This window comes from Desmodus rotundus, chromosome 2, assembly GCF_022682495.2.
Source record: "Desmodus rotundus isolate HL8 chromosome 2, HLdesRot8A.1, whole genome shotgun sequence".
NCBI classification, from domain to species: Eukaryota; Metazoa; Chordata; class Mammalia; order Chiroptera; family Phyllostomidae; genus Desmodus; species Desmodus rotundus.
The window spans coordinates 170,328,628-170,356,506 of record NC_071388.1 but is presented as its reverse complement, the minus strand read 5'-3'; the positions used below and the strand labels follow the sequence as shown (position 1 = coordinate 170,356,506).

At 40.5% G+C, this 27,879-nt stretch overlaps 1 protein-coding gene across 2 annotated transcripts in view; it reads right to left on the bottom strand.

The window, feature by feature from the left end:
• The window catches only part of ITGAV (integrin subunit alpha V), an 80,311-nt gene extending 55,977 nt beyond the window's left edge, over nucleotides 1-24,334 (bottom strand). The window contains exons 1-2 of one of the 2 annotated variants that reach the window (XM_053918836.2): nucleotides 23,666-24,334; nucleotides 14,402-14,529 (exon numbers count right to left, since the gene is read on the bottom strand). In XM_053918836.2, coding sequence (XP_053774811.1) covers nucleotides 14,402-14,529; nucleotides 23,666-24,234 — 697 coding nt within the window. In that variant the 5' untranslated portion in view covers nucleotides 24,235-24,334. Of the gene's footprint in view, nucleotides 1-14,401; nucleotides 14,533-23,665 lie in introns of both variants that reach the window. The other variant, XM_053918835.2, reaches the window with a different exon arrangement.
• Between the last annotated feature and the right edge of the window lie 3,545 nt (nucleotides 24,335-27,879).

Below are 27,879 nucleotides of genomic sequence, written 5' to 3'. Positions count from 1 at the left end.
CACTTCTGGATATATATCCAAAGAAAATAAAGTCACTACCTTGAAGGGATATCCATACTTCCGATATTCACAATAGCCAAGACATGGAAGCCACCTAAATGTCTACTGATGGTTGAATAAAAGAAAATATGGGGATACACAATGGAGGTGGAGTAGGTGGAAGGTACACTCACCTCCTCCCAGGACCAAACTGGAATTAGAACTAAAATACATAACAATCAACAAGAATAACCAACTGAAGATTAGCTGAAGAGAAGTCTTATAACCAGGGATTTACAGAAGAAACCATGTTAAAACTGGTAGGAAGAGCGGAGATGCGAAAAGGGCTGGCCCCCTCTCCCATGGGCACTGACGGAGATGCCGGAGGGATATCTCAGCTGCAAAGGCTCCCCCTGAGGAGTGTGGGGTCTCAAGCCCACACAGGGCTCCCTAGCCCAAGAGCATCAGAGACAGGAAGAGGCACCCACTTAACATCTGTGGGGATTCTGTCTACCAGGGAGGGAAGAAAGTTTGCTAGAGACACAGTACCCACTTAAACAGCCAACACACAAAAACTCATTTACAGATCCTCATCCCGGGCTCCAGCAAAGGAAAGGCAGAGCAGACGAGAGTCCCGTGAGGAGAGACTGGGGTTTGCACCTCTGGGGAGAGAGCTAAAGGGAGAGCCAGCAGGATCCCTGTGCTGAGTCCCTCTCCCACACTACAGACACCATCTCTCTCAGGTGGAACTTAGATTCACAAGCAGCATATCCAAAGGGAGACCTCAGCAGGCACCAGAATCTGCTGAGGCAAGTTCCACTTTGTGTGGCCAGTACCCACCTGCACAGCAGCTTGTACAATATGGCCGGGGTCAATCCTCACGGTCGGCCAGCTTGAGGGACAATCGCAGGCACGAATGAGCCAACAGCAATCAAGACTCAATTACAACAGGAGGACTCACACAACCCACACAAGAGACCTTCCTGGAGTATCCAGCGCAGGTGATCAAGGAGACTGTGTCTCTGGGTCCCACAGGACACCTACTACATGAGGCAACCCTGCCAGGGCTGGGAAACATAACATATTTACCCACTATACAATGTGACACAAACCCACAAATGGGGAGACAAAGAGACACACCTCAAGTGAAAGAACAGAAATCTCCAGAAAAGGAGGTAAACGAAACAGAGGCAAGCAATTTATCAAACACAGAATTCCAAAAAATGGTTATCAGGGTGCTCAAAGAACTAAGTGAGAACTTCAAGGAACTTAGTGAGAACTTCAAAAGCATCAAACACAACAAAGAAACATGAAAAAGAACCAGTCAAAAATCAAGAATAAAACATCTGAAATTAAAAATAAGCTAGAAGGAATAAACAAGGGGTAGGATAAAGCAAAGGAAAGAATCAGCAATTAGGAAGGCGAGGTAGCAGAAAACACCCTATCAGAAAAACAAAATGAAAAAAGAATTTTTCAAAATGAAAACAGTCTAAGGAACCTTTGGAACAACATGAAGTGTAACAGCATCTGCATCATAGGGGCACCAGAAAGAGAAGAGGGAGAGCAAGGGATCAAGAACCTAGTTGAAGAAATAATGACCGAAAACATTTCTAACCTGGTGAGGGAAAAAGATACACAAGTCCAAGAAGTGCAGAGAGTTCCACACAAGATGAACCAATGTCACCCTAATAAGTTCTATTAAAAGAGTTAAAACAGTATGTGCTGTATACATACACGGGAGTATTACTCAGCCATAAGAAAGGAATCCACCAGCTGAGACAACATGAATGGACCTGCAGGGCATTAATGATGAGTGAGATAAGCCAGGCACGGCACTGTCTAGTAGCATATGCTTCTCATTGCTACCATGTTCTATGTTCTATTCGGATTGAAAACATCCTGTGTCATAATAATTATGGCTATCTGCCTTTGTGGACATCAGGTTTAACTTAAGCTGGAAAATGGGACAAAAAATAAGTACAAGTTTTATATATCTCTTTGGTGTTAATTTTATCATGAAGTATTGTAGAGCCCAAAACTCTACAGTTCTTTCCACATGGCAAGCTGTGTGCCAACAGTATTTAATGAAAATAAAGGAGCACTAATCAAAGGTGACAAAACATCAGGCAATATGGCTCTTTCTGATAATAAAAAAAAAGTACATTTGAAAAACCTAGAGTTTTATTAACACTTATATATGGCCTGAAAAAACAAGGATGTCTGAAAGCATCATGCAATTAAATGTTTTCAATTACATTACCAAATGAAACAAGTCAAATATATTTGGATATAATGCACTGGGCATACTTAAGCCAAAACTTAAGTCAAAAGTCTTTAAAAAAAAATATGTATCACCCATTGCTTTGAATGTCTTCAGCTTCAACAAGGTCATAACCTCAAATCACTGTATTTTCAAGAAGGTTGCTCAGTAGGAAGTTCCGTTTTTTACCACTCAGAACTTTTCCCCCAGAGATTAAGTGTATTGTATTGATTCACCATCAGGCAGAAGTTTTACTTAGGGGAAGTGGGAATAGAGGTGGGGCGGCAGGGGGGCGGGAGCGGTGGAGAAAAGGAAAACCTGCTCTCCAAACAAACTGAGGACTTCATTCATGACCTGGCCGAACTGGCAGCTAATCGGGGTCACATGAGTGAAGCAAATATTTGAGTCACAGCCCTGAAGTCACCATTTCTAGTAATGCCAGAACTCCACAAGCTGCTTGGACCATGTCACCAAGCTCAAAAGGGAAATTGGATACAGACAACTACAGAAATTCCAGAGCAGGAGGAAATGCTTCCTCACGCAACAGTCAAGAAAGAACAAAAATTTCTGTCCATAATTCTGTAAAACACCTTGGAATATTTGCTCTGATCTTCCAAATAAATTAAAGAGTATTTCAAACAATGGTAAAAATGAGAAGAAATGCCCCATATTCTATAAATTAACATGACACTCCATACTCTCACTTTCAAAAACACAGAGAATGTTGACGGAGAAATTTGAAGCTAATTAGCAAGTAAATCACTAGACCCTTGAAGATTTAATGTCTATTTTTGTTGTCTTTTAGTTTTGTAAATTGGACTTTATCAGATTCCCTTGATTGTAGCCTAAGGGGCAGAAGCCTACGGAGCAGAGCAAATTGTCCTAACTTTAGACTCAGCCAGCTCTTTTCATGTCCTTGGAGTGTTTCAAAACACACTCTCCAATATTCAACTTGCTGGATAATTACAGGAATGTTTATTTTTAGGACAGAGTTACCTTATCACCCTAAAGCTAAATTTTTATTTCTTGTTTTCCTGCCTAAAGAATATCCTTTGGAGCAACAAGATGATGTCATCTTTTTTGAAAAGGCCAAAGTCAAGAAGAATGCCAAAGCATTGGAAATACTTGTAAGTTACCTGTGCTTTTAGTCATTCGGTTCCCATTCATTACTATATGACTCTACGAAAAATGAAATAACTTAGGTCTTCAGAGAGCTTATTTACTGCCCCCCAAAGTGGCTACTAAAACAGTGTAATGTACAGCATGGTGACTAGAGTTACTAACACTGTATAGCTAGAGAGTAAATCTTAATATTTTGCATCACAAGAAATCAATTCTAACTATGCATGGTGATGGATGTTCACTAGACTTACTACAGTGATCATTTTGCAATATACACAAGTATCAAATCATCGTTATACACATGAAACTGGTATGTTACACGTCAATTATACATAAATAAAAACACAACGACGCCACCCCACATTCGTCCTTTAATAAAACAATTTGCAGAGTTCCTTAAACTGCTTCTTTACCTCAAACATTACTTTTGCTCAATCATACTTCTTATTTTTTGCCTGCAACAGAAACCTCCCAATATTGCTTATTTCTTTCTCTGAAACTTAACATGTCAGAGAAGGAAACATCTTGATCATTCATTTAAATAAATAAATCATGGGTACCTACTATGTCTAAATGCAAGGAATACAGCAGTAGATGAGACAGATCAGGGCCCTGCTGTCAAGGGAGAGAAATGATAACTAATTATATAAAATTATTTCAGAGAGTCAAAAATGCTATAAGAGAAATTGGAGAGAAAACGATGAAAAGGTAGTGAGACAGCTGCTGGTATGATGTATTTGTACCCTAGTGATAATGTGAAATTATGTACTTCATTGGTTCAAAGCTGCAAGTATTCAGAAATTAACATCTTTGAAATGAATGTATATTACAGTTGGCGGTGACATAATTTGCACATTTTTAGAAGCACATAAATAGTACATTTTAACATCAATAGTACCCCTACATTTACAGTCAACTAATTTTTGACCAGGAGCCAAGAAAATAGTCTTTTGGACTTTGACCAAGATGGAGGTGCAGGGAGAGACACTTTACTTCCTTGCCACTGGTTTCCAGGGTGGAGGGACTGGGAGGTTTTTATTCCCTTTTTGCCTTTCAGTGTTTTCTCATTTTTTAATAAATAATTCTGCATTATTTGTACAATGTTTTAAAAGGTGGGGGGAAAAGTAGTGTGGATATGTATCCATTAATTTTCACATACAAATTAGTTAGGAGCCTCCATATCCCCTCTTAATTAACTTTATGTTTATATTTCATCCCCCACACAGAGGAGTTGTAGTTCCTAAAATTCAAGAACACTGAAGTTGAAAAAGCTCCACCTGGCAATTTTTATGAGCATTATCCTTCCTGTTTCTCGATTCCATGTCTCAGAGTCAAACTATTAAAAGTAGTATATTGCAAAACACAATTCATTACAAAAATCAAAATTCTATATTACTGAAAAAATAAGTAAATTAATTTCTTTTAACTTAATTAAAAAATAGTTCCTTAAATAAGAAAGTCTAACAGTCAGTAGTTAGATATTTGTATTAATGAAAGGATGATTTGACTTGTAAACTTCAAAGTGTCTTTAAAATGTCTCTAGAAGCATAATTGTTGATTGAAAATGACAACTGACAAAGGTCCCTAACTCCAAAATGTTTGCAGTCACAGATTACTGAAAAATGAATCATTTGTGAATATAGATATAGATTCTAAAATCATAATTTATGAAAATGAGGAAGTGTTACTAATTTACATACAGCTGCCCAGAAACACCCTTTATATGAAATTAGATGTAATTTTTTTCCCAAAAGCAAACAAGAAGAATCAGAAAAGTAGAGCCTGAAAAAATATGATGAAGTTCATTTCACTGGGATCAGTATTTATTTATTTATTGAGCTATCACTACCAGAGGGGACAGGGAATCAAAATTGGCCGCTCCTTCCATGAGGAAGTCTGCCGGTGCTGCTGGAGCCAGCAGAGAATACAGGCCCTTTGAAAACACCCATGGCCTGATCAATGCTGGTTTGTTTCCTTCTAGTGATGAGAAGGAAATGATCCTGAAAGCATCTAACATTTTAAAACAAAAACTCTTTGCTGAAGATTTTTTTTTAAGCCAAGTCAATGTTAAGTCTTTAAAAAATGGGTATGGGGCAGTCAAAGTGGCCAGGGAAGAGGCTTTTAAAGGACCATATGGATTCAGTTTTGGGAAAACATTTAAAGTGTTAAAACTGTCACCTGGTAATAAAGAAATGGGATTAATTGATTTCTAGGTTGCCTACCAGCTCTCCGTTTGCATCATTCTATAACAGAGGATGCCAGATTATATCTGGAGAAACAGTTTCATTAAAAAGAAAATTTCTTAGTTCAATAAAAACTTATATTAACAAGAGAAGGGAGACTATGTTTCTTTGTTTTTAAAGACTGTTGCAATGTTGCAACTGTAGAAATATCTAGACACAACTCTGAAAGACAGGCAATTCACCAAGAGGACCAAGTCACACTTCAGAAGCTGTTTCAGAGTCTGCCTAATCGTTTTAATGGCGATGAGTTGGAAATTATGTGGCACAGAGGCTCCAGAGCAGCTGAATGTTTTCTATTTTCTATTAAATACAAAGTCTTGTAATATCAAGAAAATACTCCAAAACATTTTTCTTGACCAGAGAACTGGCCTGGCCAGGGTTTGCCCACAGGCTAGAGCCAAGCCCTTCCGGGAACTAGTGGTGAAGTATTCCAGCAAGCCGGTTTGGGTGGGTGGGGGAGTAACCTGACTTCTGACCTGCTCTAGGACAGACGTTACTGGTGAAAGGTGACATCCATTCACAGGATTTGGAAAATAGAATCACCTCCTCTTTTTAAGGGACATTCTTAACCATCACGCCGGCAGGCCTGAGCCTTGGTCAGGCCAGTTGTTGCCTGTTCTGCCCCTTCGGGCAGATCATCAGTCCATTTCTTTCAGAAACACTCAGTATTGAGAAAACAGGGCACAATCAGTGTGTCAGTAACATCTGCTCCTAGAAAAGGAAAGCACGTTGCAAGGACAGGATTTTTCCCATACCTTCATGGACATTACCTCATTTCATCCACCTGCGGCAAAAGAGACTTTGCAGATGTAATTAAATCAAGGACGTTGAAATGCAAGGTTACTCTAGATTATCTCAGCAGGCCCAATGCAATCACAACAGGGAGGCAGTGGAGTTAGTGTCAGATGACGTAGCCTGAGAAAGACAGGGATCGTAGCCACTGCTGTGCATTAAGACAGGGGAAAGGGCCACAAGCCAAGGAATGTGAGTGGCCTCTAGAAATTGGAAAAGGCATGAAATCAGACTCTTCCCCAGAGCACCCAGAAGGAACGAAGCACAGGAGACACCTTGATTTTAGCCCACTGAGACCCATTTTGGACATCTGACCTCCCACACTAAAAGTCATCGATGTGTGTTGTTTTTAAGCCAAGTTTATAGTCACTTATTACAACAGCTGTAAGAAAGTAATTCAGGCATGAAGACAAAATTGAAGTAACAGACCACCCCACGCCTGTTACATGAATATTCTCAACATTGTTTTGCATCCTGACATAATACCGTTGGAGTGTATTTACTTCCTAAAATACATAGATCATTCATCCTAAAACTAAATCACATGTGAACCTTTGCTTAAGGTGTACTTTTCCATATCCACATTCAGCCAAACTAAGTGTTTTCTATGTATCACTCATCTTGGTGTAAAACAAACAAATCTTATCCCAAAATGACCTCTCCATTTTCCTAATTCCACGATTCTTCAAAGGTCATATGATTCTGTCAATTTAGGGAAACACTGGTTCTCAGCCATTATGCAAACCTTGGTTAAAACTACAAATTGGGTGAAGTGATGAGATGAAAGGCTTTAAAAATCCAACAGGGCAACTACTGTATCAACGCAAATTGTAATATTTCAGTCACTACACAAACATGTAAAATAAGACAGTAGGCCTTCCTTTCACATCCTAGGTGTGGCTTTGTATACACATTATATCAAGAAAATTAGCAGAAAAAAAAATAAAGAAGACAAGCTTGAAAGAAAATTAAGAGAGCATGGTTTGCAGCTCTCACAAATCCAAGAGATAAATCTAGACTGAGGTTTCCTTCTGTTCCTGTAGGCTCACTAATGCATAAATATAATTCAAAAAAATCAAAGCAGCAAGTTGGTTTGCTATCTTGGATTGAACTTTCTAGTAAATTAAACTTCTCATCACAGACATTTTCCCTTAATTGTTTAAAAGGCACATCTACAATATTTTAAAGATACCCATATGATAATGTTATAACTCATGTAATTATACCAAAATTAATGACTAGGAAAATTAGTAGACTACATACACTGTACTGTTCATGTCAAATCTATTTAGCATGGCCAGAAACCAAAGACCCAAGCTCTACCCACCGAGCTCTAGATCCTTCTATTATTTTTTTAAAGATTTTATTTATTTATTTATTTATTTAGAGAACAGGGAAGGGAAAGAGAAAGAGAGGGAGAGAAACATCAGTGTGTGATTGCCCCTCACACATCCCCACCTGGGGACCTGGCCCACAACCCAGGCATGTGCCCTGACTGGGAATCGAACCAGCAACCCTTTGGTTCACAGGCCAGAACTCAATCCACTAAGCCACACCAGCCAGGACTAGATCCTTTTATTTTTAATACAGTGCTTTATGTGCTAGGCTTTACGGTAAATTTATTTGGTTAGACTGTTAGTTTAGAGTATCTTTTTAAAATTCATTTAGAACTTCCCTTAGCTTACTTCCAGCTTCATTTCTTTTTTTTCTGTCTTATTTATTATTAGAATTACTGGGATAACACCGGTTATTAAAATTACATAGGCGTCAGGAATACAATTCTATTCGTATAGCATCTGTATATTGTATTGTGTGTTCACCACCCCAAGTCCAGCTACACTTCCTATCATACCCATGCTACCCTTGCCATACACTTATAAAACTTATATGGGAAGTCCTCATTTAACGTTGCTGGTAAGTTCTATGACTAAGCTAAACAATGCATAACAAAACCAATTTTACCATAAGGCTAACTAATATAAACAAGAGTTAAGTTTCTATGTGGGTCACAAGGAATTACTTGCTTTTCATTCATAAACATCTTTTACTAATCTATGCAAAAACTGTTTCCTCTACCTGGACCCCTATTCCATAACTGGCGAATTCCATCTCATTTTTCATTAGCTACTCAAATGTCAACAACATATCTGGGAAGCTTTCCTGAATGTCTCCAGACAGTTAGATAATTTCCAGTTATGCCTCCTTCATTTTGGTATAAATTTATTTATCTCTACTGCCCAGAATTAAAGCAAAATAAAATTAGATTGGTTTTCCAAACATATTTTTGAACCCTTCCCTTGTCTCCCACTACCCCAAGTCATGCCCTGGGGTAGAAAGAAAAGCACACTGTAAGTATTCATCTTTCTTCTTTAAAGAGCTAAGAAACCAAGTGTTATGCTACCTTAAAATCAAAATCCAGACTTTCTTCCTTAGCCTCTACTACATGTCTGTTACATGCATGGAACAAACCACAGTAAAATGGCCTTCTAATAAATTATATATACTGTCTAATACCCAGGTGCATCTTTGTTAAAGTAAAATTAGTCTATGAGTTATTACTCAGTAATAGATATACACTGTATTCATAAAGGATTCTTTCTATTACCTGGTTTTGCAAAGAAGAGAAAAAGGCACCCTATTATTCCTTTTTTTTTTTCCTTCTGAAGGATCCTAGGCTTTAGTTCCCTGTACAAGCTCATAATCTATCATTTCTTAGTTCTGTGTGAGATAAGAGGTTTGACTTTCAAATGCATAAGACTTAGACCCAGCCAGTCAGCTATTACCATAAAAGCTTTGAATCTCTAGCGAGTGATGCAGAGAGGCAGGGATGAGACTTATTCTCACGATGCTGCTCCCCAGTGAGCAGTACCGAGTCCAGCAGCAGTAAACCCAGCACTACGGTTCCTCTCTCTGTTAGCATCTCTTGGTTCCTGTCCATTTTTCAGGCAACTGGTTGAGTTACCAATATACTTACAGTAAATTCCTGTTCAGCTAAATTTAGCCAGAATCTGTATTTATTACTTTTCATGAAAAACCCAACACCTGCACAGAACATATACACATGTGCAATCCATGTTATACAATAGTGAGCAGAAATGAATTTGTTCCCTGCCTTGGAGAGCTTACAATCTAGTCAGGAAAATAAGCATATCATACGCAGAAGGAAAAGAAAAACAAAAGAAAGAAAACCAACATAAATGGTGGCTTAATGAAGAAAAAGAGCAGTGCTTCGTGACTAGGACTGCTTGTAGAGCAGAAGCTGACCTACAAGGAGGAGGAAGGGAGAGGACTTGTGATATTTAACAACCACCATTTAAAAGAACCTTACTATAAAGATTTTCATTAGGGTTCTGGAGTTAGCTGAGTTGTTTAGAAAAAAAAAACCACAACAACTTTTAAAAGAGAAACAGCATAAGAAACAAATGAGCTAAAAGTATTTCATAGTTACAAACTTCAAATGTTGACCCAACCACCCTCGGGGGCTTCCCATGGCTCAGCTACACTTTCAGACTCACACACTACCAAAGGCCACCCATGTAGCACCAGTCTACTCAGAGGATGTAGGACAGAACCACACACACCTCTGCTATGTGAGTCCTTGTACGAATTTCCCTGGGCAGCGGTGCACACAGCCGTCCAGAGCTCTTCTCTTTGCCCCAGCAGATGACAGCTCAGATATGAAGAAACGAGATCAGGTGGGGACAGAAGCGACCCTGGCTCTAAGTCATGCCGCCCTGGAATGACATCTCTTGGGATGATTCTATAGCTTAGCTTTAGGGTTCCTGCGAAGAACACGCCAGTGATCAGAGTCACTGTACTCAAGGAACCCCAAAGTTATAGCATCCCCATCAGGTACATATCATCTATTTATAGTATTTCCCAGTCTAAATGCAATTTACCAACCAGAACTATTTTTGGCATAAGCAATACTATCTAAATAGTTGCTTAGCCACTCATGACCCTATAAAATAGAACGAAAAACTTAACAGAAGATCAACTTAGCATGTAGAATTGGAAAGGCTTTTAATAACCATTTCCCAACAGTTGATTTGATAATATACCATTGTAATATCCCTATATGGATTATTCAGTTAGGTGGCATTGTGCTGGAGTAACAAGCATCCCCAATATCCAGTTGTCAAAAAGAACAAAAGATTATTTTGTACACATATATTGTGGGTCAGCGAGAGTTTATGCTTCATGTCTTCCTCACTTTGGGACCCAGGCCAATGGAGGATCTATCATTAAACTATCACCAATCAGAATAATACTCCAACTCCTATACCCTTCTGCTCATGTTTTATCAGCTGGAAAAAGTCATATAGGCATAACTAAGTTCGAGGGGTTTCCCAGAAGTTTTAGAAACACGGTATGGATGAATAGCTGTAATATCTACCACATCGTAAGAATCACAGCTAATTTCAATAAAGTTATTTTATAATTTTCTTTCTCCCATAAAAAAAAGAATGGAACCCCTGAAACATTAACGTCTATTCTGAACTCAGAAACAAAATAAAGCAGACAAACCAATCAATTTTAACTCTTCTTGATCATCCCAAGAATGTAGTATAGAATATGAAAAAGGTAGGTAATCTTCCAAAGTCACACGGGAAAAATGACAGCCTGGATTTGAAGCCAAGTCTGTCTGACTCCAGGCCCATTTCCTTTCCATGGCATCACGGTGTGGAGCAACCACGGAGTGAGTGAAGAACAAAGAGTCAAAGGGCAAACTCCATGAGAGTATCAGAAGCTTCCCCTCTCTCTAGAAAAAAAGAAAGAAAAGAAATATAGGACTGAAAGACGCAAAAGTCCTCTCCGCTACTATGAGACAGATGGGAACATATGGGTAAAATCTGAGCTGGAGTGTTACGATCTGCCTATTTTAAAAGGATCATTCTGGTGCCATAGAGAATAAACAATCACAGTATCCAGGGCAGAACAGTGAGGAAAGAACTGGAAAGAACAGTGAGGTGTGTGGGCTCCCTGCCAACTGCCTCTCAGGTCTCCTGTCCACCGTTCTCTAGCCTGCTCTTTGCCCAGGACGCTGACCAGTGTGAAATGCACTGCTGCCCACTGGCTCCCAACTGGATTCAGCCAGAGGGGAGCAGGTACAAAGGATCAAAAGGAGGAAGGAAAGTGAGGTCAGGGTTTTATTCCCCTGCTGCTTCCTTCCGGCCCCTTTGGGCTGGCTACTGCTCTCTGCCAAAGCCACAGCTCCTGTCAAGAGGCTCTCTCCACCTAGTGCTCTGTCTAGGCAGCTGCTCCTTTCCAGAGCTCGGAGCTCCCTTCAGGCCCAGGGGCCAAATTTTAACTAGTGCCTGGGCACTACTGATCCATAGGACCCTGCACAATCCTTGGTCAATGGTCCTTTTACTGAAAGCTCCTCCAACGATCCCAGTTTCAGGGAGCTACCCCTTTTCTGGCAGCACCCTTACTAATTCAGGAGTCTAGGGCAACAGTCCAGGTGAGAGACAATGGTGGCTCGGAGCAGGATGTCAGTAGCAGAATGCCGAGTAGCGGTTGCATTTCTTACTTGCTGACAAATTTAATGTCAAGCATGATCCCAGATTTTGGCCTAAGCAACCCAAAGGATGGAGTGTTGTCAATTGAGATTCATTTTCTAAATTCACAAATCAATAGAAAATGTGTACAAATATATTAAGAGTCACTCATGGGAAAAGGAACATTATGGCTTACAAATGCAAAAGTGCTTACTTAGTCTTACTATTAATTAAGGGAATGCAAATTAATATGACAACATAAAATAATAAAATGTCACATTATATATATTACACGCAGGTACAGGACATAGTCATATTGTAACAGTATAAAATTGACAAAGACAAAAATATGCTGCCCTGGCTGGTGCGACTCAGTGGATTGAGCACCGGCCTTCAAACAAAAAGGTCACTGGTGTGATTCCTAGTCAGGGCACAGGCCCGGGTTGTGGGCCAGGCTCCCCAGCTGGGGCGTGTGAGAGGCGACCAATAAATGCATCTCTCCCACACAGATGCTTCTCTCCCCCTCTCCCTCCCCTTCCTCTCTCTATGAAAAGTAAATAAATAAAATCTTTTTTTTTAAATGCTGATAATTGGCATTGGCACCGGCATCACAAAACACAGGTGTGTAAACCTTTGTTAATAATTTGTAGTTATCTACCAAAACTTTAATATACATATGCGGGGTATTTTGATCTAAAAATCCCCTGCTGTGACTTTATCCTGTACACACACTCACACACCTACTGCATATGAGCTTTTCACTACAGTGGTGGTTATAGTAACGCTCCAAGTGTCCATCAATAAGAAATACGAGTAAACAATCCAAGTGTCTATCAATAAGAAATATGAGTAAAATAAACTGGGCTACATACACCACACAACACTACCAGTAATTCGCAGACAATGAGGTAAATCAATATATATCAATATGGAAAGATCTATGGTAGGTATGGGGTAAAAGTAGGGGGGAGTCAGGAGCCTAACAGCATATTTAGTATATTCCTATTTGTGAGTTGCCTTTTCGTATGAATAAGAAAATTCTAGAAGGATCAAAACACTTGTTTAGAGTGACTGCCTTTGAGCAGGCTAATGTGAGACAGTCCTATTTTTTATCGTATACCCTTTTGGACTGCTTGAAATTTTGTATGCCAAGGGCATATATTGTTTTTCAATTTAAAAAAATAGTATATAAAGCCGAATTTCAAAAAAGAGGGGAATAAATTATCTTGCGCTGCACAGAAACCTATGGTGTGGACATCAAAAACATATCTGAACATTTCAAATTATCAAAACTCAACTATGGTTTCATCTTGTTAGTAATCATATTTCGTTAGAAGATACAAATGCCCTGACCTAGGATATTCTACAGCACAGGTCTTTCTCTATCTGTGGTAAACCTGAGCCTATTTGCATACTTTTGGGGTTTTCCAAATGTCAGCCATACATGGAAAAAACCACAGGGTTTAAGGTAGATGGTCTCAAATGGAAAAAAACAAACATGTGCCCTGATTCCTATAAGAGCTGGTTTAATGAGTGTCAGTGATCACGATGCCAGATGGAACAGACCACATCATAATTCCTGTTTCACTGACGCTACAATTCCCAGAACGAATATATTTTAGAACTAGCAGGAAGTAACAATATGGAAAAAAGAACTAATTTTCCGTAGACTTATCTTAAAATATTCTATCACAGCCAGCAAACCAGAATCATTAAAAAAAAAAAACTGTAAAACTATTGCACCTGAAGAAGGCCACACTATTTCTTTGAGGTTTCTCTAAGCTTTCACAAATATACATAAATATACCAAAACACTTGTTTTGGTATATTTTATTTCACCAATCTAAATGTAAAACTTAAGTTATTTCTTATTTCTCATCTTCCTTATGCTATTTTTCTCCTTACTGTCACAATCATGCCTGACACTAAAATTTGCCCCTTTAGATAAAATTTAATGTTAACAGAACCATAACCCATTATTTTTCCAAAAAATTTTGGAAAAGAATATTTTTAAAGTCAACATCCTCTGTAATGCAAAAGTTTCCCCAACTGGTTTTGGTAGCGCAACCCAGCCTAAGATATACTCACGATTAGAGAGCTGATCTTCCACAGTTGTAGGTGAGTCATGCTTCAATTCTGCCCACAGAAAACGGGCAAAACAACCTTGCCGTATCCACGACCTCCCTCTTCTCAGAAGAGGTGCAAAAACAATTCAATAGATTTTCCCCAGATTTCTGCAGACTGACGTGATCGGCTTAAAGTTGAAGACATTCAAAGCAGTGGAAATGCAATGTATTTTTAATGCTTTTACACGCCACAAAATTAGGGGAGAGTCATATAGTAAATCATTTGTCTTTATATAACTTTCTCTGGGGATTTGCAGTGCTGTACATTATTTTATTAAATTTTTCCATTTAAACTGAAGCAAGTGCTTTTAAAAATTAAGTGACATTAAAAAAGTCAAATGACAAATTAAGAAAAGAGGCCATTGTATCAACATCTACCTGTTGCATCAAATTCAATTGGCTGGCACCTGCGCTGTGAAGACCAATCACACTTGAGGACTTGCCCTCCTTCCACAATCCCAGGCTGGGTAGTGTTTGCTTTGGGTGCGCCCACCAGAAGAAACATCCTGCTAAAATACAAAAGGGAAGATGAGATTTCAAAAATGGCACAAAGCATAAACAATATCCTATGACTTAGGAGCAATAGTTCTCTTGATATTATCCACAAAAATACAGGCTGGGGCAAAAGTAGGTTTACATTTGTCCGTATGATAAATAATACAATCACTAATAAGTAATGATACAAGAATAAACGGTTTTTCATGTATTCACAACTGTAAACCCACTTTTGCCCTACCCTCTTTTTTTAAACTCTCCACTGAGGGCATAATATTCATTATTCATCTGGAGCTCTCTTATTTACATACATTATCCAATATAGTTTATTCATCGTAAGAACATATTATAAGGCAACTTCCTTTCAGGGTTACATGTCACTTAAAAATGTATGCACGTCAAATTTAATTAGGTACAGCCTGTTATATGTCAATTATATTGCATTAGAGCTGTTAAAAATGTATACTAGCTAGGGCCATGGAAGTTTTAATTTTTGGTTTTTTGTGTGTGTGTGTTTGCTATACACTTTCTATATCCTGAATGTTAAAAGAAAAAAGTGATCCTAAATAAACAGTTCTGAAGTATGGTAGTTCTAAATATTATCATTTTTTAATTTGCAAAACTTGTTTTATAACTACTGCACTTCAATGTTTCAAAAAATAGTGACTAATAAATTTCTCCTCACAACATTAATCTAATTAATCCCTAGCCAAAGAACTGGATCATTATTCAAATTTCTTATCAGGGTAAAATTATAGGAAGACAAAGTAATCAGGAGTCAATTTTTTAAGTACAAGAGATCTCTTTAGTTCTTTACTACTGTGGAGAAGAAAAGGGGCTTTACAATAATTTGCCAAGTCCAGTGAGCGGAAGAAAACCTCGCAGGGTGATCTGATCATAAATTCCTAACTGGGCAGGTCATGGCCGGTAGCCACATCCCAGTCATATAACTTCTTCAGTAAAAGGTTTATCCAGCCCTGAAGCAAGGGCTGTCCAGTGTTCCCCTGCATCTAGCATAACACACCTTTGAAATGCCTCTTTTCAGACCCCTCAGAATGGAAATCAGCCTCAAGAGAGCAGACAGTCTAGTTAATTACCTGGTAACCCAATCCCTGCCTTACTTTCTCCCACCTTCATGTCATCTTCCTTATTTCTCCGCTTAATTCAATTGCATTAAAAAGGCTGCAAACTGCCATTCTGGGAAATACTTTACTCAGTCTGCTGAGATCTTGCTTCCATATGGATCCTGTCTGGCTCAAGCAAATAAAAATTCTCTACAGGTTTGGGTGTTCTTACTTGGGCAATCTTAAATATGGAATGCATCCATTTTAACTTTTATTTTTCAGCTTCATTTCTTGTGCATGGTATCTGCCAAGTCAAGTATAGTGTTCAAGAGCTGGCTGGCTGAACTGCTGCATTATGAATATCCTGCTATCTGACGCTAATCTGCAAACTCCATATTCAAAATAGACAAAACTCCCAACAAAGCCACACCCTCTTTAATAAAGCTTTATGCAGTCATACTTGGCATCAGTAAAACACCGATGCTCGCACTCTCTCTTCACAGCTAAGTGTCTCTGGGTAAGATATCAACTTAGTTCTCATTCAGCAAAAACTTTCAAAAGAAAAAAAATTAGACTATGAATAAGAGAGCCCTCACCCCCCACCCAGCTGCCATTAATAAGAAGGCAGCTCATTGTCTCACACCCTTCTTTTCTACAACAGAGCTGGGTAATAGCTTAATTTTGTATATATATATCAAATTTTTCATTTCAACAGGTAAAAAATGTACCACACAACTGACCCTCTTCACATGAATTGAATTATTTTTGAGTGCAACATGGAAAAAAAAGAAAATTTCAGACAAGTGTACTTTCAGGGACTACAGGTAAAAAGGAGGAGGGGCATTTCTGCACCAGTCCTAATAACCGTGATACAAGCACAGCTTCGCATATGATTTCCGTGTTGTGGACAACGCCCAGGTTCCAGGAGATGGGGACAGGAGAGCTGGTTCTCAGAATATGCCTAAAAACCCATAAGCAGCCCTGGCCCATGTGGCTCAGTTGCAGCATCGTCCTGGTTGCGGTTTCGGTTCTGTTCCCGTCAGGCCACAAGCCCAGGTTGCGGGTTCAGTTCTAGGTAAGGGTGTGCCTGTGCCGTATGACAGACAACCAATGTCTCTCTCTCTCTCTCTCTCTCTCTCTCTCTCATTGACATTTCCCTCCTTCTCTCTCCCCCTCCCATTCCCTCTCTCTAAAGTCAATAAGCATGTGCTCAGGTAAGGTTAAAAAAAAAAACTTACAAGCAAAATTTATTTCTGGACTGTCATCACATACCATGTTACACAATCCTCTACAATTTTTCATCGAAGCTGTTCTTCCCACTTTACAATAAATTACTTCCTTGAATGTAGAGGACTCTAATTCATCTTCGTATCTGACACATAATAAGCACTCAAGAAAAATACTTTAAGCTGACAGCTGAGTAGCAAGTAAATTTGATAGCTGTAGGTGTTAAAACTTCAAGTAGCCATATATAAATAAGCCATTTCTACTACTCCTAACTTCTCTAGCAGATGAAGAAACTATCCTCTAATAAACATCTGAGCATGTAAATTATCTGTAAAATTAGTTTATTTTGGATTTCACATGCTTTCTCTACTTGGCACTGTAAGACAGGCTGGAGATAACAGGCGGCCGGGTTCTGAATGAAAACTGCAGCACGAGCTCCTCTCCCGGCAGCCTGAGTTCCCTGGATGAGACCAAGGACAAGGCTGCTGCTCTTCCTCAGACCATCTGCACATCAGAGGCATGAAATGATGGTACTTGGATGCACTAATATGGGTGGTCACCAACTTTTCCCAAGCATACCTTCGTGTGCAGCCGTGCACACTGGGGAAACGCTACAGAAATGGAAGGATAATATAAAAGGGATGTGCGAGCACTGTCAGTTCCCAAATGCTGGCTTAATGGAGGGAAAGAAGCTGAGGAACAAAGTTCTTTGCCTAAAATGTCAACATGCTAAGTTACTTTTCAGAGTATTATAAAGTTTTTAAAACAGAAAAATGGAGAGATGGAGAAAGTAAAATTACCTTGGACAAATGTTAAAGTCTCAGGAGGGAGTTGTACAGAGAAAAAATTAAATATTTGTAGAGAATAAAAGCTATAGGATGGTAAAAGGTGCTATCTGAAAAATTGAAGAAACATAAAAACAACACATTACAGAAAACAAAAGCCTATTAATGTGTTGGGAGGGTGTATTTGATGTCATGTTTGTTTTGACATAGTAACAAAATAAGCCTCTTAATAAAACACCTCGTAGGAAATTAAATAATTGTTACTTGAAGTTCATCCAACAATATCTAATGAATGTCTACAATAATTTAATTAGGGAAACAGAAGTGGCAGACCAGAAAAAAAATGTTTGCAATATGAGCAGTATTGTCTCAGGGACACAGTTTGGGACTAAAGGCTACGATCACTGTATAAATCAACTAAGGAAGTCATTTCAAATATCTGAGTCTCAGGCTCCGATATCGCAGTTCAACGGACATAACAATGCCGACTATAATTACCTAAAGAAATAAATTTCAGAATATGGATAGTAGATAAAAGCACACTTAGAAAATCTGAAAGCACCATAAACATAAGAGATAATGGCATCAGAACTAAAAACAATTAATAAAACACTCCCTAACAACACAGGAAATATAACAGTTAAAATCTATTTTTACTGCATTTTTCCATTGCCATTTGTCCCCCAGACCCTCTTCCACCCTGCCCAAATCACTACCCTGTTGTCTATTTTTTTCTTTTTTGCTCTATCCCTCCATCTTCCCACCTCCCCACAAAGCTGTCAGTCTGCTCTCTCTGGGTCTGTCCATATTTTTAAATCTATTTTTAAAAGAGCTTTTCTTTCCTTGGTTTTCTCAAAGGGTCATTAATTAACTCAAATGCAAAATCTCAAGCAGAAAGGAAGAAGGGTAGGAAATAGTTGGCTTGCGACATTTCCTGACAATGAGAAGGCTTGGGGAAGATACCCAGGGTTAATTGAGGCTGACAGAGATTTCCCTGATTAACATGGCAGTCTGAAGCTCAGCAATTTAGTTTCCTGTGCCTGCAACTTTCTCCTGACAAACTACCTTTCCTTCCAAAAAGTTTGCCCAAGAACAGTAGCAAGATCCCCATTCTCACCATTCTTTTTAAAGGACTTGAGACATTTCCATGAAATGAGTTCAAAATTCAGATGTACATACACAAGCATGCCAAGAAATTCTAAAAGATAAAGGGCAAAGTGTTTGCTTGGGGTGTGGGTAGGGGAGTAGAAGAGGGAGGGAGGGAGGGAGGGAGGGGAAAGAGAGGGAAGGAACCAGGCCAGAGGATCAGAGAAACTAACTAGGGGGATGCCCTTTGGGTACACTTCCTACCTAAAGTATTACTTTAAGGGCAGCTGTTTCAGGGAATGTGACCTTGACTACCAAGGAGAGGCAACCAGCCAAACAATGACAAGCACATTTTTTAAACCCTCCAAATGAACTCAGTTATTTGGCTGCTTTCAGCACTGATTCCTCTCTCCAAGAGAAAGCCTGTTTAATATATTTGGCTGACTCTGGGTTGACCAATGAGCTTTCACCAAAAGGGACTTCTGAAAAGTTATTTTATACTTTATAAAAAGAAATGTGTATAAAATTTTAGAACTGAATGTTACTTCAGAGCTATTTGCTTTTCATTTAAAAAACCGCTAGAGTCAATCTGTTTATGATGTAACAGATGCAGTAACTATAAATTCTATACATCTTTCTCTTCTCTTTTATAATGTCTTACAAACCGTGGGCCTTAATTTGGAACAATCAACATAGGAATTAATTTCTAAATAATAAGTCTATACTCCATGCATGTATATTGTTTATGGAAAGAAAAAAAGAATATAGCCAGAACCACAGTGAAGTTCATGAAAATGAGCTGGTGTCATTTTGTAAAGAGTTTTGAAGGTGTTTGCAATGGTGAGGGGAGAAATGGGACGTGAGCTTTTATTTATTTATTTACTTATTATTCTTTAATACGCACCCCAGGAGGATATGTTTTATTGATTTTAGAGAGATGAGAGACAGAGAGAGAAACATCCCTTTGTTGCTTCTCAAATGTGCCCAATTGGGGATTGAACCCACAACCTAGGCACAGTACCCTGACCAGGATGGAACCCTCAACCTTTCCGTGAATGAGGACAACACTCCCACCAACTCAGCCACCCGGCCTGAGTGGGACGTGAACTTTAAAAGTACATGCAGACTGGGACAAATTGAAAGGGGTCTTCACCCACATTAAGCAGTTTGGGCTCTCTCTCTGGCCATGGACGAAGCACTGCTGAGGAAATTTTAGCAGCCAAATACCAGGATCAAAAAGATGCTTCAGAAAGATAAAACCATCAAAAACATGTAAGATGTGTTGCAGGTGTAAGAGCCAAATGGTGGGCAAAGAGATGAGGACCTGACTGCCACAGGCCATATCTGTGATGACTGAAATAAGGAGGTGGTATCAGAACTGGAAAGCAGAGATGGAAGCAAGAAACATTAACAAGGAAGAATTTCTAAGACCTTCTGCCTGGTGACTAATCACGAACTAATATTAGGAGAGTGCAGTTATGGAAACAAAGAAAAATGGAAAATGAGAGGGAGGAATATGAAATTATTTCCAGGGCGACAGAGAAAATGATGGCACCATTAATAGAAACAGAGGTGTAACTGACATCTCTGGGTGAAAAAACAGTTCATTTTTAGTCAGATTGAGGTAAGACTGGCCAGTCAAGCAGAAATGACCCACGGGCTGTTAGGATATCAAGTTAGTGCCTTACTTTTGGATCTAAGATGCCCCCAGGGCAGCAGTTTTATTTTGAACGCTCTTCAGGTATTGCAAACAGGAAGTTAGGATTGAGAACCACTGACTATTCTGCAGGACCTTCTGGGACCAAAGCACACTCACCCACACTTTGCCCTTGGTGTCAGAGAAACGCGAAGCAACTGTAAATGGGCTCCCGTAGTGTTTAATAGGGGAAAAGGCAAGAATTCTAATCCAGTGTTCCTAATTATAGCATTATTTAAAAATAAATATATATGTAAAGTGAAAACTAATGTAACATGGTTGGAGAATAAATAAGAAAACTGTTCACCTTTCTTCCTAAAATTTTAAAATCTGAATATAAAAGTTAAATGGAAGTTGAATTTCACACAATCTCTTTTGATCACACCTTGCCTCCTACCCCACACACTAACCTAAACAACTAAAGTCTGTAAACTCTTCTGGCCTCAGCTTCCCCATCTGTAAGAATGAGTTTATCTGCTTCCCTGCTTCCCCTGGTGGTTTGTGCATAAAGTGAAGTAAGATATCCTAAGTGAAAGTGCTTTGTATATTATAAAATAGGTTAGCCAATGTAGTATATCACTATTATCACCCAACCTAGGGTGCAATTTTTAATTTCTCCAAATATTCTCGACAAGAAAAACATGACTTTACCTCTTGGCCCATAAATGATCTTTAAACTCTATATAAGTGTGGCAATATGGCCACCATAAATTAAGGCATACAGGAAAAAAATAAGTAAATGCTTATTTTTATCTACATAATTTTTAAATCACTATTTTTACGACTTTTTGCTTCATACTTAAAACTTCTGGAGTATTTTCTTGAGGAGTCATCTTAATTTTTTTTTTAACTAGTGCCTTGTTTTTCCTTTTCTTTAATAAACATTGATTCATCAGTTTTCACAACATGGAAATAATTCAATAATGATTTTCTATGACAAGAAAAATTAAGACATAAAACAATTCTGTAGCTTGCCATCAGCGTTTGGACACCTACAGAAACTGGAAGAGCACAGAGAGACTTTATTACCATTGCTTCCTCATTAATCCAGGTATTCTTTCTTCAGAAGAAAGGAATCTTAAACACTTTTTTACTATGTGGATCATTTTTCCTTTAGAAGTTTATGATCACACCAATTAACTACAACAACGCAGCTGCTGGTATTATAAATGGCATCCTATGTACCTTGGCTTCCACTGCTTGCTAGATTTTAAAGTGCCTTTTTACAAAATTAAGCATAATTTTGCATTATTCTTTGTTAAACCTGAAAAGCTTACTTACTTTGTTTATATATACTTTGGTTTTTAAAAAACCTCAAAGTTGATTTCTGTTGTTTAGATTAGGCTATACCTAGAGTTTACTAGTCTAGCAGTACCAAAGTCACTGATGAAAATTTCAAGATATTACATGAAACCAAACCAAGTTTAATTCTACCTTACTTTTGAAGGCCCACGTGGGAGGTGCTGTAAACCTGTGAGGTCATAGTATATTCAACAACTACAATGACTAATCAAAGATTAGTCATCCAGCCTCCTAACCAAAAACAGTAAATACCTCAGGCTCACAGTTTGATATTACTGCGTTTCCCACAGTAAAAACACTTGAAGTTCATCCTCTTGTCGTGTACCTTTACCCTTCCAACCTCAGGGGGTTGCCACCCATCAAGAGCAACACTTGCAAAACACTCCATCAATTATGAAGTATGTAAGTGCTAACTCTTGCTAAGTACTAACTCTTGACACAAGACGATACATTCTCAAAATTATTAGAATTTCTGTTTGAATTAAATCTAAAAGAGCAACGCTGGGAGCAACTACAATCCTCTGCAGCCTAAAGGCATAAACTGGAAAATATCTGGAACCAAGAAAAAGGATAAAGCTGACAAATGATTAGATCAAAGAGAAGGTAGTTTAAAAAGAGAGAGAGAGAGAGAGAGAGAAAGTCGCCTAAAGTTAATGATTACTTTGATCATTTTGGAAAGTCTGGGCTCAGGTCTCACAGAAAGCACTGAAGCTGGAAACAGGAGAGTTCACTGCATAAAACAACATCCGCTTCCACTAACTGCTTCCAACCTATTCGCTGCTGCAACGGTTGCCACCAAAATGAGGGATGTTCCACAACATCCAGAAAGACTATGAGAGTGAACCCTGAATACCTGTTCTAACAGTCATGGGAAAATATTCAGATCACCTTCAAATTAACATGTATAAATTGTAAAAATGCTCCGATCCAACTACTAACCATCAAAACGATCGTCCCTCCCCCCCCAAAACAGCACTTTAAATCATTTAAAACAACTAGCAACGTTATGTTGTTACAATTTCTAAGAACTTAGAAATTCATCCTCTTGAAAACAAGATTTAAACATCCGAAGACATCCCAGGAACAATTATTAAATCACTAATATGGAGGTGGGGTAGGGAGAACGATGTCAGCGTTCCGTAAAGTCAAAGACAACTTTTAGTCCAATAATACCCATATGTCTGTTACAAATCATGTCTTTGCAACGTTGGTAATTTGAAAACATGAGCGAATTCTTAAATTCTGCAGTATTCAAATGACCTGTAGTGAGTAAAAACTCAGCAAACACCCTTCTTTCTGAACCATGACCTAAATAATGAATCACTATAAAAAGAACAGATGGCACATTCAATGCATCTGCTCGCCCTCAAATGTGCAAAGGTCTGACATCCCAGAGATAGGGGACAATGAATTTACTATGACACTACGGTCACTTCAGTCATCAGGATGTCTGGAAAAGGAGTGAATGAGGAGAAACGAATCAGCCAGAAAGGCGGAAAGAGGCGGGGGAGGGCTTGTTTAGGGAAAACGAAAAGAACCCGTGTTCAGTCTATGAAGCAGAAATCGGCTACCGGGAAGGCTGAGAGGTCCCGGAGAAACAGAACTTCGGGGATGAAACTGACCCCATCCCGGACACTGGGAGAGGCGGCGCGGAGTCCGGCCGGACCAGCCTTTGTTGCTTCTCCACTTTCCCTGAGTTTTAAGCACAGGTCGGCTTCAAAGATTTCCCTCTCGGGAGAGGAGAGGAGGGAGCCAGGTGGTTGATGGGTGCCAGGGTTTGGGGGGGTTTCATCTCCCCAAATGCTTCATCCCCCCAGAAGCTAAACCAGCTTGTGGGGGTTGGGTGGGGGGTGCGGACACACAAAAGCGGGCATCTCTCCCCCACGGAGACAATCTCTCCCGAAGACCTCTTGCCTCCGGGGAAATGCAGGGAGAGTGCGCGCAGTGGGGGAGGGGGTCGACTCCCCTTCCCAGAGGGGCCACTTACGAAGACGCGCTGGGCACGAAGAAATCCACAGCGAAACCAAAGTAACTTCCTTCTGGCCCAGAGTACTCGGCAGGACTGTCCACGTCTAGGTTGAAGGCGCCGCAAAGAGGCAGCAGGAATCCGGGAAGAAGGAGCAGAAGGCGGCGCGGGTGAAGGCGAAGCCACCGCCGCGGCGGGGAAGCCATCGCTGAAGTGCGTGCAGGGCGCCGAGTCGGGAGCCGCGGCCACCGCGGCTGGAGCGCACTGTGCCCGCGGCCCGCCGCCCGCGCGCGGAGACTGCGGGCCCTGGCTTCCCGGCGGTCCCAGACGGCGCCCTGGCGGCGGAGGGCTGAGCCTCGCGGCTGCGGCGGCGGCACGGGAAGTGGGGCGCAGGGCGCGGGACTGCGGGAGCGAGCGCCGCACCCCCCCGCCGCCGGAGTGCAGCGGCAGCGGGGGGAGGAGGCGGAGGAGGAGGAGGAGCCGGGCCGGGAGGCTGAGCCGCCTTGCGGGAGGAAGTGCTGGTGGAGAGTCTTCCTCCCCTGGGGCGAGACCGATTGCACTTCCTCGCGAGCTATCGCCTCCTGTCCCATGCACCCGGCGTCTGTACTCCGAGGCCCCAGACCCTCAGAGTCCGCGTTGGCGTGGGCAGCGCTCCTGGTGGTCCAAACCCGCCTGCGTCCTGAGTAGCACCAAGGACACCCCTCTTCCCCTGCTCCTGCCAGGAACTCCCGTGCGACTTTTATTTTAAAATGAGGAAAGCTTTATCGACTTCTCGAGTTTCTGCTACTTAAAAGCCTTAGCGGGCTCTCACAAACGAAACTCCATAATTAGTGGTCGTTTTCCTCCCCGTTCAATCCCACACACAAACACTGAACTTAATTATAAACTTGCAGAATGCTAGCACAGCCTCTTTCCCGGGGAGTTGTGTTAAAGCCTAACTTCAATGGTCCAGGAAAGGACTGGTGGCAAGGCAAAGAACCGGCAAAAATAATTTTAAATCAAGTCAGACTAGTTAAAACCTTATTCCTACTTTATTAGCTGAAGTCGTATGATTTGTTATGCTCATTGATTTAGAGCATTTGTGTAGAAACACAATTTTAGAGTAGGAAGAAAGAATATGCACCCCTTTCTTATGAAATAAGTCCCCTTGGGCTTGCTTGCCCTTGTATGTTGCACCACGCCCAGAGACTGAGAAACTTCCTTGAGGTCAGGAACCTTGACCTTTATCCTTATATCCCCAAATCTTAGCACCTTGCCAGGCAGAGAGTAAGCCATCAATAAAATGTTGAATGAAAGAAAGAAGGAATGAATGAACATGAAATGATGAGTAAACTTGTCCAGAGAAGTGACTTTCCCATATTGTATATCACTCACTAAAGAATCTGGTGAACAAGAGACTTCGGGCCAGAAAAGCAGAGTAAGTAAACCTGTTACTGGCATCATCCCACACCACATAAAAATTACAACTAAACTGCAGACCCACCATCTTTGAGAACCACGTGAAATCTAGCCGGACGAAGTCCTGCGACTAATATTATATAGAAGAAGTCATGTGGACACTGGTAGGAGAGAGGCAGATGCAAGGGACTGCATGCACACACCTGTGTGTGAGTTAAATATTGAGAGGGATATCTCAGCTGTAGAGGTCCCCCTGAGGAGCGAGGGGTCTCAACCCCATGCTGCGCTCCCCAGCCCAGGGTTGCAGTACTGGGAACAGAAGTCTCCATAACTTCTGGCTGTTTAAACCAGCAGAGATTGTGGGTGAGTAAGACAGGGTGCTACTGGAGTCCCAGGCCTTCCTCTTCAAGGGTCTGTGCACAGGCTTACACAGAGTGGAACATACACTCAGAAGGTACCAGGGACATATGGAGAGGAACTGAATTGTGTAGCTTTAGGGCAAGGGCTGAATGGGCAGCTTTCTTAAGACAGAAGTCCTGGCAGAACCCATTGTTCCTTTGTTCAGCCCTCCCACTGCAGGTGCAGGCAGGGACCATATCTGAGTCTCCATCAACCTGACCCACACTGTTCCTCCTGCCCTAATGATTCCCAGAGACCCCAACCCACCAACTTGAGGGCCTACCCAAGCTGTTCCAATAGCTTTTCCCAGCATGTAGTATGTCTTGACTCATGCAACGGACTTTCCTAAATTCTCTCAAAGGTTCATAAACCCAAAACACACAACATCTAGCCTGAGTGTGTCACACACCTCTTGCTACATGACGCTAGGCCCAGCACTAATGGCAGCTGAACTCCATTCACTGCTTGCCTTCCCTGGGCCCCTCCAGGTCCAGCAACTTGTGGACCTGGGTGGCTACTTAGCAGCCATCTGGAGATTGCTTTGTAGCTCATGCCAGGTGACACTGGGCAGGGCACAGCCAGTGGACCTTGGCCTGCACCTCCCAGGAGGCCCTAGAGTCAGCACACCAGGTGGCCAGCTTCAGACTATGCCAGGGCACCACCTAACCACTTCCGTGAACAACACACTCAAGGGGCATACTCACCAGGTACCAGAGCTCCACTGAAGCAAATTCTGCTCTGTGGGGTTGGCCACTGCACAGCAGCTCCGCTGTAGTCATGGCTGGTCTTTGTACCTAATCAGCCTGCAGGCCAACCCCTCCCATTGATGTGCCAACAGCAATCAAAGCTCAACTACAACAGAAGGGTGCACACAGCCTATATGAAAAGAGCACCAAAAGCACCTGCTCGGGTGCCTGGGGAGGCTTTGCCACTGAACCCTACAGGACACCCACTACATAAGATCACCCTACCAAGACTGGAAGACAGCAAATCTACCTAATACATGGAAAAACACAGAGAAGCAGCCAAAATGGGGAGACAAACATGTCCCGACTGAAAGAAAGGAGACATCTCCAGAAAAACAACTAAATAAAATGGAGGAAAGCAAGCTACCAGATGCAGAGTTCAAAACAATGGTTATAAGAAGGCCCCAAAAAACTTAATGAAAACTTCAGTAGCATAAAAAAAAAGACGTGAAAACCATAAAAAAGAACCAGTCAAAAATGAAGAATACATTACAGGGAATCAAGCCAGATTAGATGAAGAATGTGATCAAATCAGCAATTTGGAAGACAAGATAGCAGAAAACACCCAATCAGAGGAGCAAAAAGAAAAAATAATTTTTAAAAATGAAGGGGGCCTCTGGGACAACATCAAGCGTAACAACATCTGCATCATAAATATACCAGAAGGAGAACAGGGAGAGCAAGAAAGGGAGAACCTACTTGAAGAAATAATTACTGAAAACTTCCTAACCTGTTGAAGAAAATAGACATACAAGTCCAGGAAGTGCAGAGAGTCCCAAAAAAGATGAACCCAAAGAGGCCCACAGCAAGACACATCATACTTAAAATGCCAGAGGTTAAAGACAAAGAGAGAATCTTAACAGAAGCAAAAGAAAAGCAGTTAGTTACCTACAAGGGAGTTCCCATAAGATTGTCAGCTGATTTCTCAAAAGAAACTTTGCAGAGCATAAGGAATTGGCATGAAATATTCAAATTGATAAAAAGCAAAGACCTATAACCAGTATTACTATACCAGCAAAGCTATCATTTAGAATCAAGGACAGATAAAGGAACTTCCCAGACAAGAAAAAGCTAAAGGAGTTCATCACTAACAAACCATTATTACAAGAAGTGTTAAATGGTTTTCTTTAACAAGAACATGGAAAAAAGATTAAAATATGAATAATAGTAATTGCCCTGGCCGGTGTGGCTCAGTGGGTTGAGCACCAGACTGTGAAGCAAAGAGCTGCCAGTTCAATTCCCAGTCAGGGCACATGCCTGGGTTGTGGGCCAGGTCCCCAGTAGAGGGCGCATGAAAGGTTTCTCTCCCTTTCTTTCTCCCTCCTTTCCCCTCTCTCTAAAAATAAATAAATAAAATCTTTAAAAAATATGAATAATAAAATCACAATAGATACATATCTATCAATAATTAATTTAAATGCAAATGGATTAAATGCTCCATTAAAAAGACATAGGATGGCCCAATGGATAAAAAACAAGAGCCTTATATAGGCTGTTCACAAGAGGCTCAATTCAGATCAAAGGGCACACGCAGACTGAAAATAAAGGGGTGGAAAAAGATATTTCATGAAAATGGAAACAGACAAAAAAGCTAGTAAACAATACTTATATCAGACAAAATAGACTTTAAAACAAAGGCTGTAACAAGAGATGAAACAGGACTCAGCAATTCCACTTCTGGGTATTTATTTG